Source organism: Strigops habroptila, chromosome 9 (genome assembly GCF_004027225.2).
Source record: "Strigops habroptila isolate Jane chromosome 9, bStrHab1.2.pri, whole genome shotgun sequence".
NCBI classification, from domain to species: domain Eukaryota; kingdom Metazoa; phylum Chordata; class Aves; order Psittaciformes; family Psittacidae; genus Strigops; species Strigops habroptila.
The window spans coordinates 8,465,491-8,480,750 of NC_044285.2; the positions used below are offsets into that span (position 1 = coordinate 8,465,491).

Consider the following 15,260-nt stretch of genomic DNA (forward strand, 5'->3'; position numbering starts at 1 on the left):
CCGTGGCCAGCGCGTGGGGCAGGCAACAAGCTCATTTCAGCCCAGATCTGGGGCTTGCACCACGTACCTGCACCCACACATCAACACACACATGGGCACAGATGGAAGCATGCACACCCCCTTCTCCCGGGCAGGCTTGTAGATGGGGACCCTCTGCAGAGGCACAGGGGTCCCCATCAGGAGTGGGGGCCAGCAGAGCTGAGCAAAGGCCTTCCCCCAAAATCTCTGCAGCAGCTCCCAGGAGCAGGAGTACAAGCAAAGCCACCACCTGCCTATTAAAAGCGGGATTAAATGATGCTGTTCCCCCCCCTTCTCACTCTCTCTACTATCATCCCCTTGGGGAAACCACCACCTTTACATGAGATTTTCCTCTTTATTTTCTAACTTCTTTTCTGCTCCGTGCCCATAGATCCCAGGGGATTAGCGGCCAGGCTGGGCCTTCCAGCCTCCTTGAAGGCAGGTTGTTTCAGCCACCCCCCCCCATGGGAACCTGCCCCAGGACAACTTTGGTCAATGCCTCCGGTGCTTCCCAGCCAATTTGTACCACCTAATCCCCGCGGGTATCGACAGCCCCTTTCTCACACATCCTCCTGCCTGCCGGAGCAGCCCAATCCTCTGCTCCCCGCGCTCCCCCATTGAGAAACCCTCCGTCCACCGCTGGGGCTGCGACCGCACTTCAAACGCGCCAGCCCGACCCCGGCATTGTTTGCCAGGGAATTAAAAGTGCAAGGCCAGCCCCAGCGAGTGATTTAGGTACTGAGACCAGACTGAGCCCTGCAAGAGCACGGGCAATAAAACGCTTCGCTGCCCAGCAGCCTGGGCAATTTAGGGGTCTTCCCACGAGGAGGAGGCAGAGCCCAGCAGGCTGGGGAGTGGGATTGGGGCTCCAGCACGTGCGCATAAGGCAGGACTATCTCCTGGTGCCCACAGACCTGCCCCACTGGAGATACGGGCTGGCCACCTTGCTAAAGCAATGAAGGTCACTCAGTCATTGCCACTACTGATCCTCACGGCCCTTTGCGAGCTGCTGGGTGGAAAGACTAGATGCCATGGGGGCCAGATGCACAACTGGGCGCTGGCTCATCTGGAATGTGGCCAGAGCTCAAATGGTGTGGGATAGAGGGATGCTGGTCCGGTGACACAGTGGGAAATGCTTGCCTGAAAGGTCTGCTGCTGCTTTCAGGTTTTGCAGACTTGGGGCAAAAAGTTCAGGACTCCCTTTCTGAAATGAGATTGTGTACAGTGCTTGTCAGTAAACATCCCCATCTCTGGGTGAAGCTTTGAGCAGAAAATGGCTGTTAACTCCTTTCCTCAGTGCAAAGAGGCTGGGAGGAGATCTCCTTCCTTCAGCAGATCCCAGCACATGGAATCAGGAATTGCCCTTCATTTTCCCACCCCTGCCCTGACGAAAGGATGCAGCTCAACGCACGCTCATCCTCTGCGGGGATTGTGCTTGGGGGACCATTTCTAACACCTTTCAGACCTGCCTTTGCCATCATAAAAGAATATACACTCTACCACCCGCTGGGAAGAGGGCCAGAGCTCCCGATGGCCCCAGCTATGGTATTTCCAAATTCCCCTTTAGCCATCAGCCCTTTCCCTGCATCCCACGCTGCTGCCGTGCTCAGGACCATTCCTGTGGAGGATTTTAGGCCTTATTATGTTGTAAGGTTATGTTGTTACGCTTCTTTTTTCACCAGGGAGGTTATCTCAGGCCAAACAGAGGCAATGCTGGTACGGAAGAGAGTACCTCCTGCGCCTGGCTGTCCCCATCCAAGCGCCATGGCGGAGGAACAGAGTGTTTCAGCGCCTCCTCCTCTGTCACAATGTTTTTCAGCTCCACCAAGCAAAGTGTCCAATTAGAGCAGAGCCTCTTGCTTCCATCTTTGCCGACATTTAATTAACATGCTGCTGCTGGCAGCCGCTGACAAATTCCAGAAACATGTTGTAAAGGGTTTTTGTCTTTACCCAGCATGGAAAATGAGGGTGTCATATCCCAAGGGGATGTGAATAGCTACTTTTGACTCCCCCCCTCAGGTGTGAGAATTACAGCTAGACGCAGTGAAGAGACCTATCAGCCCTCCTACCTCCTTTTTTTTCCCTCCCCTTTTCCTTTCCTGCTCCTCACATCGTAGCACCCTGGAAAACACGCAGGTTTTAGGCCTGATTTTCATTCCCGTCTCCTCCAACTCTGGTTGAATCCTGATGGTCTGGTTAAGAGCCAGGGGCTGTGCTCTGACTTCGGGCTCTTCCCATGAGGACAGAACCAGCAAGTGGAAGGAGCAGCCTGATGAACAAATGGCTGAAACCAAAGCAGAGGAAAGGGTCGTGCCAGCCTGTGCTTTACACACAGACAAGGCTCCCAAGGAGCTGATGGAGGCCTCAGTAGAGCAGGTCAAGAGAAGGTGATGGTGGAGGCACTTAAAGTGTAGCCAGACTCTAAGCTGGCCCTCACCCAAGCCTGCGCTTCCCATATGGGCTTAGCTATGGCTGTGGCAGGTCTGCCTGCTGCCATTTATGTTAACATAAGCCCAGTATACCCTCAGCCCTGCAGTGCCATCGCCTGTACATCCACACTGGAGTGTCCCAGTGGCTCCCCTAGACCCGGCAGCCCAGAGCATTCCCAGTCTCTGCACTGTGCCGCCGGCACCTGGGTGCCATTCCACCCTGTGCCACCACCGACATGAAGGAGCCCAGCCCTGGAAAGAAGAACACACTTTTATTTTATTCACAAAGCTCGTTACAAAAGCAGAGAGAAGGGCAGAGCCGGGCATCTTGTCCTCACGGGAAGAACATGAACCATCGCCCGCCAGAGCAGGACCCGGGTCCCTGTCGTGGGGGGGGACAGCCCCGCAGGCGGGAAGATGGCGGGCAGCCCTTCTTCGTCCTGAGGGGGCAGCGGCCGTGTGTCACGGGTGCTCACGGCGAGGCGGGCTTGTCGGGGTTGTGCATGTGGTACACATCGCTCTCCTCGTCCTCCGGCACCTGCGGCGCGGCACAGCCCCCTCAGCGCCGCGGGGCGACAGCGCCATCTTGTGCCGCCCGCCACCCGCCGCCGGGCTCGGCCCCGCAGACCCCGCCGGGGCGGCGAGCCCCCTCCTCACCTCCCAGTAAATGTCGTCCTCGAAGCAGTTCTCGTCCGAGGCGTCGCCCCAGATGGGCAGCTTCAGGATGGCCCCTGGAAGCAGGATGCCGTGAGGGGTGCAGGCAGGGTGCGGTGGATGCAGCCCACCCATCCCGGTGGCACAAGGGGCAACTCTGTGCTGAGCCCCGTTTGATCCTGCTCCCATGGTTTCCCCCGCTCCTCTGTGGCGGTCCCACTGAAGGGTGTCCCCTCCCCGTGCTCCCCTCCTGCTCACCCACAAGGGCACCCCCGGCAAAAGCCATCAGCAGAGACACCATGATGCCGGCCGCCTGGAACCCGCCTTGGACACTGGGTGTCCGTGTCTGGTACGGGCCAGTGAAGTCAAACGCCTTGATGAACCTGCAGAAAGGGAGAGAATTCCCCATGGCAGGAGATCTTTCCAGGCTCTGGAGGAGCCATGTGGCCTTACTCCTTCAGAGACTCCTTCCTTATCCCCATCCCTCTTCTGCAATGGACCAGGAGAGTGTCACAATGACACGAACCACTGCTGATTTCCTTCTCCTCTGCCCCCTGGCAAAGATTTACTCAGGAGGAGCCCAAAATATAAACGTTTCCTTTGTATTTCAGACCTTCAACTTTACCTGACCCCACAAAACAATGCAGGGATGGAGGGAGGAGCGCTTACCCACCTACCGTGCTCCGGAATAATGCCAAGCAATAAGGTTGTGGCTCGCTTTTTGAGGCCACCACAAGTCAGCTGCAAGAAATGAGTCTTTTATACTTCAGTAAGCCCCACACAGTCAGTGCACCCCATGTTTTTGAGGGGGAAAGGGGCAAATATGGACAATTAACAAGGGCTGTTAATTGCTCCTTGTTCCCAGCCCTAGGAGCCCCAGGTAACATCTATTCTCAGGGAAGGTTTTCAAGCTGTCTTACCCTTCCTTTCCGTATACATCTTCTGTGGCTGCGGCTGCAGTGATGGCCCCCACAATGCCCCCAATAAGGCCCGGCATGCCGTGGAGGTTGTGGATGCCACACGTGTCCTGGATGTGCAACCTGGACTCCAAAAAGGGCTGAGGGGAGGGGAGGTACAGAGAGATGAGGGACACGAGCATAGCCCTGGAAAGGATTAGTTCATTCCATGGAGGACTGGGATAAGCAGAGAAGGAAGAGTGATATTGTGTCCCATTAAATAGCTAAGAGCTTATAGACAAAGATGTGAGCCAAGCTAAAGGTAAAATACCAACATATCCTCCAAACACTCTCCTGTTGGGAGACTGAACCTTCCTGAGCATTTTGGGGCAGTCAATGGGAGTCAGAAGTGCATCTACATAAGAGATGGTGGAAAGCAGGAACCCTCAAAGGGAAGTGAATCCATTTCTGGCCTGCTTCGCAGGACCAGGGCTGCAGACCCCTGGAGCAGCACTCACCGTGAGGTAGACATACCCCACCGTGGACACAATCCCACAGGTGAACCCGACAATGAGGGCGCCGTATGGAGTCAGCATCATCTCCGCGCTGGTGCCCACGGCCACGCCGCCTGCCAGCGTTGCGTTCTGGATGTGGACCTGCAGAAGTAACCGCCCTGCCTTGGCATCTCGGGGGGACTGCAATTGCTCAGGGATGGCGCAAATGGCAAAGCAGGAGAATCAGCTCTGAAAACGTTCCCAGAGGAAACTTCAGGGCCTGTTTTCCTGCTCGCTGGTGAAAAACAAGAGAAGAAGAGGCAGCCTCTGTCTGCAGCACAGGCGCACAGACTCCCACTCCCCGTACCACACACGTTCTTTGCATCCACAAATCCGGGTGGGGAGTTGTGATCAGATGGAAATTGTCTCACCCATGTGTCACGCAAGCTCTGCTGTCACAGAGACATGTCACCCACACACATAACACGTACAAGTCAGCCCCCCGATTGCTCATGAGCTGCTGCGCAGGCCCTGCTCTGCCTTGCTGGAGAGCACTGCCAAACACGGCTCTGCAACGTGCCCATCAGCAGCAATCTGGGCACAGCAAGTCCAGTCCCTGCTGTGATTTAGGTCCACCACACGCAAGGGCATCACCCTGCACCTCAAACACTGCAGGACCCACTTCCCCCTTGCTTATTCTGGGTTTCTGCTTGGAGGCTGGTTTCACCATCACACCCTAAAACCCAACATCCATTCAGCAAGTTCCAATCATTTCGTGGACCCTTGATCAACTTCACTATAAGTCCCCTGGGCTCCCAGCTTACCATGTCCAGCTTGCCCTTCTTCTGCAGCATGCTGGAGAAGGCCACTGTGGTGAGGACACAAGCAGCCAGCGAGCAGTACGTGTTAATGGCAGCACGGTGCTGGGTGTCCCCATGCTCGGATATTGCTGAGTTAAAACTGGGCCAGTACATCCACAGATACAGGGTTCCTGGTGGGATGGGGAGAAGGGGACAAAGAAGGGAAAAGAGAGAATATGGGAATTGAAAAATCCTCTAAAGGAGATCTTTCTGCCCAGTGGGAAGTTAAATCTTGTAGTCCTGCTGCCCCAGAGCTGCATCCCTCAGGATGAGACCAGCATCAGGAGGGGCTGGCAGAGAGAGGGAACCAAAATACATCCTTGTCTTCCCACGTACCATCTCAACCCAGCCACTGATGAAGGGAGCTGAGTAGCTTTGAGAGGTAGAAGACTGGGATGCAGAGCTTCTCACCCCCAGATCCTGGCTTCAGGTTGGTTTTCCCAGAGACCCAGGAGGGACCATCCCTCTGCAGCCAAGTGGTCCTCAGGTACCAGCACCCCTGAGGCAGGGGCTGACTCACCGATCATAGCGAAGAGGTCAGAGTGGTACATGGAGCCCTGCTTGTCCTTGCTCTGCTCCAGGTTGGGTCTGTACAGGATGCATGTCACTGTGAGGCCGAAGTAAGCTCCGAAGGTGTGAATGGTCATGGAGCCACCTGCATCCTTAACCTGCAGCCATGGGGAAATAGAGGTTTGCTTCTGCAGTTGCTGCTCATTCTGGAGCTGAGATCTGGTTTGCATCATTCCCAGCTTGTCCTCCCACTCTTCCTTCCAGCCTGCACTCAGTCATGGGGAGAGGTGGACAAAAATGCTCTGGTCCTGCTGTCTATCCCACTCTCTTGGTCCTGTGCATAACCTTGACATTCCTCTTAGCTTCCCCTTGGAAGGCATCAAGGCAGGGGGAAGTTTCTGACCTGTCCCAATGGCAAATGGTTGTCCCGTTTCTGACCTGTCCTAATGGTTGGCTTCCAAGTGCACTCAGTTCTTCTGGCAACTTGTTTGTTTCTCAGCCCTCCCAGCCCTCCCTTGGAGGGCAGGAACCCTGCCTCTATCAGCAGACATATCCTCTTTGTCACTTAATTTCCTTCTACAACACCCATATTCCAACAGGGGAAACAGATGAGAGAATCTCAGGCATAGAGTGACTGGTTCTTTGTATTAAGACTCATCGTCTGCCTTTGGAGCTGCAGCAGAGGGACCCAGTGCTCTTTGTGTGTAAAGCCCTAGAAGATCTCCTTTCTCAGGGAAGTATCACCTGATGACCCTCTCCTTCACAATCTGTCTACTCTTCCTACCTGAATGCTTGCATTTTGAATGCTTATGAGGCAGTGGCTTGGTGGAGCCGTAGTAAAGGGAGATAATTTGGCGAGATATGGAGAGGAAGGAGCAGAACCAACCTGGTTCTGCTTAAAACCTTACATGAAGCAGGTTGAGGAGGATGTACTCATTCACTGCGAAGAGTGTGACTTGAAACAGAGTCATGACAAGGAGCTGTATGGGGCTGGTTTTTCCTAGGATGGCCCCAAAGGCAATGCACACAGAGCCCACGCAGAAATCAGCATTGATCAGGCTGGAAAAGGGGAAGGCAAATGGTGGTTTAATAAGGAAATACTCTTCTGTAAGTCACCCTCACCCACCCCAGCTCTAGAGATCCATCCCAGAGATGAGCAGATGATTAGGAGACAGCCCAGCACTTCCCACTGACCTTCCTCCCATCCTTACATACTGTCCAGAAAAGGTGCTTTCCCCCATCTTATTTCAATCACATGGGTCATGTGTTCCCAGCACTGGTGTTCATGGTGCCTAGCTTGGGACTAAGGGGTGATGCTCCTCTCACGTTTCCCTTTGAGCACCATAATGGCAGGTACTTTGGGCTTAAAGGTGGAAAGCAAGTGGAGGTACATGGAGGGAAGACAACATTTTAGAGGCTTGATTGCACATAATAGAGGGACAGATGCTGCCAGCTTGCTTCCCATCCCAGCTCTTCCACGCCAGCACCCCAGAGCCCATCCTTACTTCTCCACTTCAATGAGGATCTTCCCATTCTCGAAAGAGTGGAACCAGCCTTGCATCAGGAGAGCCCACTGGATCCCAAAGGCAGCAAGGAGGAAATTGAAACCCACGGCTCCAAATCCATAACGCTTGAGGAATACCATGAGGAAGCCGAAGCCCACAAAGATCATCACGTGGACGTCCTGGAAAGCTGTGCAGAGGGAAGGGGCTGTCAGCTTGTGGGGGGCAGCAGAGCTGTGAGTGCCATTTGGGTTGTGTGGTGAAAGGAAACTCCCCCCATCAGTGGCAGTAGGGGGGAAATTCAGGAGGAAACGTGTGTTTGTTCCAAGTCCCCACATTTCTAAGTCTGAGAATGGCTCAGGTTTCGTAAACCAGCTTTTGGTTAAAAGGCTTTGTCTTGGAAGTATGCATGCAAGAGAAGATCGGAGACTAACGGAGCGTACAGAGGAAAGCATTCTTATATTCAGATTGGGTTTCTCCTTTTGCAAAAACCTCAGAAAATGCATGTAAAATGAGCCGTGAAGTTTTGTTAAAAACACAGGGATGGTCATTTTGGGTAGGCCCATCTCATGCAGGGTCTGGGGGAATGGCTCAGAGCAAGAAGAGTACAAGAACAAGGGAAGTTTATAAACATGTTTTTCAACGCTGCTGAAATCAGTGGCAAAATAACCTTGAGATCAGGATCCTCCTTGTGAGATTTGGAGTGCTTGAACCAGAGGGACCCAGTTCTTCCCATAAATGCTCTGACCTAACTCGAGCCCCTCAGATGCCCTTCCCTGGGGGGAAACCAAACGTGTGTGAGCCTCCTGAAAGACCTTCTCGGTGCAATAAACCTGCTGTACTTTCAATGCTGCACGTTTCTACCAGATAAGCATCGCTTTGCAATTAAGCGAGCGGAAACTCTGCATAGGTACAACTGAACCATGCAAACCCTCACACTGGAGGCCCACGAAAAGAGCAGGAGACCCAAGGGTGGGATCCCCTGCTGGGAGACTCCCACCAGCACACCCTCACTTTACAACAGGTAAACATAGCATTAACAGAGCTACTCCAGCTCTGTGTTATGCAGCACACACACCTGCATAACAGTTTATAGCCACTATAACCAGGAGTGTTTGTGCACCTCAAAGAAAGCATAAGCTCAGGGCAAAGGTTGAGAACCTGCTGTACTCCAAACCTGTGCTGAAATCCAGCAGCCCCATATCCACTCCTGCAGGGATAGTGGGGTTGTACCTGCTGCATCCACTAAGGGCTGGGTGAGGATTTGGGGGAGGTGTTGCTCTGCAGAAGCCATGGCTTTTGTCCTTCGGTGCTTTACAAGATCTTGCAACTTGTTTAAGGACAAGCATTTGGACAGGCTCCAGTGATGTAGTGTCACATTGCAGAGACAGGTTAACCTGCTCTTTAAAAATGCTCCCCATGCCCATGAAATCACTCATAAAAAAGGGAAGGAGACAAGAGCAGGGGCTGGCACTGTTCAGCAGAGGTTACTTCAAACACACTTCACCGCATGCCCAAAGAACCAGTGTTCCTAACTCTGTTTCACCATAAAACCGTACAGGCTCTCCCTCTGCAGCTGTATTTATTCTCCCCACCTCTCTTCTCCTGTGCAATCAGCACAATAAACAGCCAGAATTATCTGCTGCCATTTGCATTATATATTCCCACTTTCACCCTTAAAAGCAGAAACAGACAGGTCAGAGTCAAAGCTAGGGACTGTGCGCCCTCTGAAAACACAAAGGATGCCCACTGTGTGTTAGACCCTGTACAAACCCAGGAGGAACAGCAGGTCTTTCTTCAAGCTGAACCCAGTCTAAAACCTTTTTCTAACCCTTGCATTTGTTTTCCCTGAGGAAGAATAACCCTGGCATCACTCAGAGACAATGAGTCTTTAGGTGCTGCCATGCCCTAAAGGTTTTGTGACCTTGCTCATGCGGGAAGACAACTGGGAAGTGTTTGGGCTTTGGGAATGCTACCTGTACCAAAGTATCTGGTTTCTTTTCCCTAGAAAGCAGACGAGTCACCCATTGAGGAATATCAATGTGTGATTCAAAATGAAAAGGAATTGTCACACTGACTTGACCTGGCAATGGGCACCACTGACACGGTCGTGCATAGGCTCCCCTCTGCCTGCCTTCCCAACCATCTCTGGGCTTGGAGGACCTGCCAGTTCATCACTCCCATCCCACTGCCATTGGGGACAGGTCCTATGGACAGCTGAGGTTGCTGTAACTGGTCCTTGAGTGTTCCACCACCACCACACTCTGTCCTGAAGAGCACTGAATGGAAAGAGAGGTCAAAACACCAGGGCTTGGCTGCCTTGCCATGTTTGTCCATCTTTGCAGAGAGAGAATAGCTTTTATTAGAGAATGGACAAAGACCCGCTGTGCCTTTGGGCACGTGAGCCCTTCTTCAGGTCTGCAACAGAAATGTAATCCGAAGCTAAATTGATCTAAGCAGTTGCTCTTAGGTTCATTTAGTTGTGTGAATCCATGCAGCCGTTTGAGGGGGAATATTTGGCGCTGCCGAGCAGGGGTGGGATATGAGGACAGATGAGATATCATGTCCTTAGCTCCTACAAGCTCTTTCTTGGACCCCTGATGAGGACATCCCAGCACATCAGTGACAAGAGCAGCCCTCAGGCACTGATGCTGCTTCATCCCAACCTGCCTGGGGTTAGTCATAAGGGCAGCCATAGCCATCCACTAACCCGGAGGCCAGCTGAGCAGAGGTTTTCTGCGAGCAAATCCTGTTCTGAACTAGCTAATCCTCAGCAGCTACAGGTTGCTATAGCTCCTTTGATTTAGCAGGTGTTTTTAATGGAAATGTTCTAAATAGATGCATGACTCAGGCCTGTTGCTTCCTTGGAAACAATTGCCCACAGAAGCAGCCTGTTCTGAACGGCTCACAGGGATGACCAGCCCCACAGCCCAAAGCTGGCCAAAGGCACTGCCTGGCCAGGAGGGCTTTAACCACCTGAATAATCCATGGGACAACATGATGCAGTGACCCAAGAGCCCTGGGAGCCTGGCAGGTTAGGAAGATTCCAGCATCGAAATGCCAGGAGCTAAAGGGTAATTTACGAGCGAGGGGGAGGATGTAGGAAGGGGAGGAAGATGTCACAGGATCTCAACAGCCGTTCCTCCGTATGCACAGAAAAGCTTGCTCTGATCCAGAGCTGAGGGAGGGGGCTGCAAGCCGAAACTTGCTGGGTGCTGGGAACACGTCAGCCCTATTCCTGGAAACAAGACGTCATGGTACCCTGCTGACACAGCCCCAAGAGGGGCCGCGAGGCTCTTCTCTTACTCTTCAGTGTACCCCAAAGCAGCCTCAAGGCAGGAGCCTGACTTTCCAGCAGTCAGTGGAGACAGAGCTTCTGGCAGGCTCTTCCATGGTATGGGATAGGATGGGATGGGATGGGATAGGATGCGATGGGATGGGGACTGGCCAGCACCGGGACTAGGCTTCCCAAGTACTCACACGGGTATCGGTAGTAGAAATCGTTCTCTATATCGCTGGTCACGTTCTCCTTCTGCTTCTCTTCCTCCCAGTGTGCATCAGCTTCGGGGCCGAAGCGCACGAAGACCCCGAAGAGGACGACCATGGCCACCTCCCAGAGGAGGCACACGAGCGGGAGCCGCCAGCGCATGTAGGTGTTCTTCGCCATGCCCTGGTGCCTCGGCCGCTCCATCCACAGGGCTCCCGGGGGCCCTCGTCCCCTGCGCCTGGCCAAGGCCAGCAGCATATATAGGAGCGGGCGAGGTGGGGCCCGGGGAGGTGCCTGCGGCAGGATCACGTTTCAGAGCCCGGGAGCTTCAGCTCCTCTCGCCCTCCTTCCTCCCCGGGAGGAGGGACGGGTCTCAGCACCTTTCCTCCGCGCTGCTCAGCGCACCTTTGAGCCCTGCCTCCCCAGGGACCTGGAGACGTGGAGGTCAGCAGAGTGGGGAGTGGAGCCCGGGCGTCCTGCCCCCTGCTCTACCCAGCCACACGCCTCTTCCCTTCCCCTTGCAGGAGCACCCTGGTCCCCATTGCCCCGAGCATCCTCCCTCGTGCACTGGGTGCTCCCCTCGCCACCCCACAGGGCTCTGCAGGCACCCTTCCCCAGCGAGCACCAAGGGTGAAGGCAGGGTGCCCCTTGCTCCAGCTCTCTGCTGTCTCCCCTGTCTTGCAGGGCATGCAACAGCCCCAAGAAGCCCTTTGTCCCAGGATGAGACTGCCCCTTGCTGTGCAGCATGCTTCCAGACAGCTGGCTGCACCCTGCGAAGCATGGTGGAGATGAGCGGGAACAGGCTTGGCACCCCATGCAGGGCAACTCCCAGAGCCTCTTGGGCAACACCAAACTGTCACCAGGGTCCTTTTCCTCTCATGAGCCTCTGTCCTGGGTGCCAAGATGGGGGGACACAGCCCTGCTGCAGCAGGGCTCTGCCAGGGGCTGCCTACCCCCTAACCAGAGCAGTTGGCTCTCTTTGACCAAGAGCATATGGGGCTGAGCCCAGGAGTCACTCTCCCTTGTGATGACCAGAAGACGAGCTGTGGGACCTCCCCACATCCTTGCTGAAGCAGCCTGAGCCACTGGGCTGGCTGCAGGTCCCACTGTTTGCTTTTGGAAAAGCAGACAGTGGAGGAGTTCCAGGAGGAAGAGGAAGATACATGCTTCAAACCAAATGCCAAGATCCTGCATGCATGCACAGACGTGCAGTGGCCCTGCCAAAGGCCCTGCCATGGATCTAGAAGGATTTAAGTGACACGTCCCATGATTTCCTGAAGTGAATTAATCAGCGCATCCTCCCAGCAAGACAAGCTGGGGCTGCACGAACCAGGGCAGTGCTCTGAAGTAGTGCTGGAGACGGGGCTGGAGACCTCAGTGCTGCAGCCTGAACACCCCCTCCTCTGGTATGGGGCCTCCTTTAATTCATAGACATAAACACAATCCTCCTTTTTCCCCATGGTTTGGAACCATATGCTCTTCTCCTAAAGAGCTGGGCAAATCCTCCGAAGGGATCCCAGCTCCTTCCTCTGCCTGCAGATCTCGGAGATGCCTGTCAGTCAGTCTTCACGAGATGAAAGACTGCAGCCCAGGCAAGCTGCCCAAATCTGCTGATGACATCTAATTGTGTCCTGCAGGCTGAGCAAGCAGCGCTGATTGCTGTGGTGATTAGGCAATAATTTGAGTTTATTACTATTTTTTTCCTTGTTTGCTTTCTCCTCCAAATGACAGATGGCAGAAAAAGCTGTGGATGGTCTTGAAGAGACTGATGACCATACAAAATCATTCTCCAACCTCATTCTGGGCCCTGTGCTGGCTGTAGGACATAGGCAGCATCGGGAAGAGCTGGGGAGATGCAGCTCAGGAGCAGTTCTGTGTGGCAGGGGAATGAGGTAGTGATCCAGACACACACTATGGAGCGTCAGCAGGAAGACAGCAAGTGAACAGCAGACCATGGCAGAGCATCAGGAGAGCACTGGGAGGTCAGGGCTGCAGACCAGTGCTGTGCTTCTCCTAGCAAGGGTCCAGACCAGCACCCCTCTCTTCCTGCCTATGGGGTGGCTGAGGAAAAGAGAACCCCATCTGCCTAGCCCCTGCATGAGCAGAGCTCCATGTGACTGCGGTCACTTGGTGAGGACTCATAAAGCAAGTGGATGTTGCTGTTGTCCCGAGGACGGGCACTCCTTCAGCAGCACTGCTCAGGGCCCAACCAGGGTGGTTTTGGGTCTCTCATTACACGTGGTTTCTGCAGGTCGGTCTCAGGTGTTCGCACCAGGAAAGAAGAGATCTTCAGCTGGAAAGAAGCTGAAATCCCTAAACAATACCTGAGCCTTAATTGCCAGAAGCGCTGTTGATAGTTGCGTATTCTCCTGCCACCTATGTGGTAGGACCAGTCTTCAGCCCTACCCTGGAGCAGTTCTTAGACGCCTTGAGAAAGGAAAGACAGAGGCACAAAGGAGCATTTTATAACAGAAGGGATGTTGGTAAGGTAGCGTAGCCACCAGCAGTTGTACTTTGTGATTCTTCTTTAGCAGAAGGAACCAAACTGCAGAGCTTCTCTAATCCGTGGCCTCACTGAACCGACGGTGTCCCCAGAAAAGCAGCTTGTGAAGCCCTTGCAGAGCCCAAGAGGCAGCAGCTCTGTCCCACCTGCTGTCCCCAGCCCCTCTCCCCTGTGCCTGGAGGCCAAAGACAAAGGTTAGTGGCTTTCCCCTGGCTTGATAGTCTCACCTTGCTGCACTGCCTCATGCTGCCCCTCCTTATCGACGTGCAGATCAGCACTTCAGCACTGCAGTCCCGTCCAAGCTGGCATGTTCCACTGCCCGCCCGTGCTGTGAGAGCCCATTAAAGGAGCAGCTTCTCTCTAAGCTCCTTTGCAGGGCCAGGGTAACACTGGAAAGGCTGACAGGGCCATGCCAGCTCGGGTGCCTGCAGCGATACTGGCACAGCGCTTCCTACACTGGGTTAGATCAAGTCCTTTGCATCCATCCTGCAAGGTTCCTAACTGCCTGGTGGGATGCATGGGGCAGATTTCAGGGTGGCCCAGTCACAAATACCTGCTCCAACACTGAATTTAGACCATCATGTCCAGCACCCATAGGAGGGGCAAGGTCTCCCCAAAAACCTATTGGGGGAATAGGGGCAGGTATGTTTGCCCTTCTGCTCTGGAGATGTGGTACTAGATCTTGGTAGGTACAGGACTGGTCCCAGCTGGGTCTTTCCAAGTTTCTCACTTTTATGAGCACTAAAACTGTTTGACAGACGTAAAAACCAAAATCTAAAAGCACACAGAAATCTCTTCCTCTTGTCTGGAGGCCTCGGGGCAGCTTCACCCTAGAGAGGAGAGAATGGGGGCTCTTTGGGTCACTGTGAACTGTCCCAACAGTGCCTGCCTGCTTACCCTCACCTTTCCCTTCTTTATCTCCTGGCAGCTCCAAGGATTCACTGGAATGAGGAGAACCAGGTAAAACCAGGCAGTACCAGGGAACAGACATGCCCACATACAGTGGGCAGTGATCCTTGCTCCTGGCTGCATCTACCCCAGAACTCACACTGGCTTGCCTAGCTCGCTGCGGGGCAGAAGCTACCGGCATCAAAGGTGACTCACTGCTTGTGCAGGTCCTTGAGGAATATCCCAAAAGTGAAGCATTTGAGTTAATCCAAACCCAAACCTTTTTTGGCTGCCTCAGCACAATGGCAAACAAACTTCCCCCCGAGGTGGGACAGAGTGATGGGATGGGGGGAGATCACAAGTTCATTTAGGTCTGGGTTTTCTCAGGCCTTTTTTCAGCCCTCACCAGTCAAAATAAAGCAAGACTTTTTCTAAGTTTAACAAAAATGAATCCCATCTGGACCAAAATGCCAACCAAATGTGAGCCCCGTTTACAAATGATGTTTCTTGTGCCCTTTCCTTCCTTCCAAGAAACTCCATTTATCAGCAAGTAAATGATTGTCCAGAAAGAAGCCAAGGGCTGTGTGTGAGAGAGGAGAAGTCAGTGTCCTTGGGCAGCGTGCAGGGAGGGCGAGCTGCCAGCCGAGGTGCGAGCAACTCCAAGTGTCACACCAGGAAACAGGCGGGTCACCGGAGCTCAGCCAACATCTCTGATGGCTTTCCTGAGAGCTGGATGGCCTTTGAGAGCAAGAACGGAGCAGGAGCTTGAGCAGCCGGCGGCAGTTCCCACGTCAGGAGCGGCCAGGCTTTGCTGGGGAACTCCCCCTTGCCCCCAGTTTGTTTGTGGTCCCATGGAGTGTGATAAGGCAGGTTTTGGTCACACTCTGCTAAGTGTCCTCAGCAGGCTGCTGGGACGGGCGCCAGCGGCTGGGCAATGCAAGCGGGAGCATGGTGGGATGCTCCTCTTGAGAGCTTCAACAAGGGAGTGATGCACTGACACACATGGGATGTCTCACGGG

At 53.9% G+C, this 15,260-nt stretch overlaps 1 protein-coding gene across 1 annotated transcript; it reads right to left on the minus strand.

The window, feature by feature from the left end:
* Positions 1-2,700: 2,700 nt before the first annotated feature.
* RHCG (Rh family C glycoprotein) lies at positions 2,701-11,092 on the minus strand. The gene is made up of 10 exons (XM_030497391.1): positions 10,844-11,092; positions 7,367-7,553; positions 6,770-6,920; positions 5,872-6,019; positions 5,316-5,482; positions 4,516-4,653; positions 4,022-4,158; positions 3,360-3,484; positions 3,105-3,178; positions 2,701-2,985 (listed from the first exon to the last, which is right to left on the minus strand). The coding sequence occupies exons 1-10, from the start codon at positions 11,052-11,054 to the stop codon at positions 2,920-2,922; spliced, it is 1,404 nt and encodes a 467-aa protein (XP_030353251.1). The 5' UTR covers positions 11,055-11,092; the 3' UTR covers positions 2,701-2,919.
* Positions 11,093-15,260: the final 4,168 nt, after the last annotated feature.

Bases quoted from the DNA above. Each gene is read 5' to 3' on its own strand.
- RHCG (XM_030497391.1), bottom strand. From the start codon at position 11,054: ATGGAGCGGCCGAGGCACCAGGGCATGGCGAAGAACACCTACATGCGC. The intron at 4,654-5,315 runs GTAAGCTGGGAG...TTACTTCTGCAG, and splicing joins AGAAGGGCAAGCTGGACATG to GTCCACATCCAGAACGCAAC. The intron at 2,986-3,104 runs GTGAGGAGGGGG...GCCGCGCCGCAG, and splicing joins AGGACGACATTTACTGGGAG to GTGCCGGAGGACGAGGAGAG.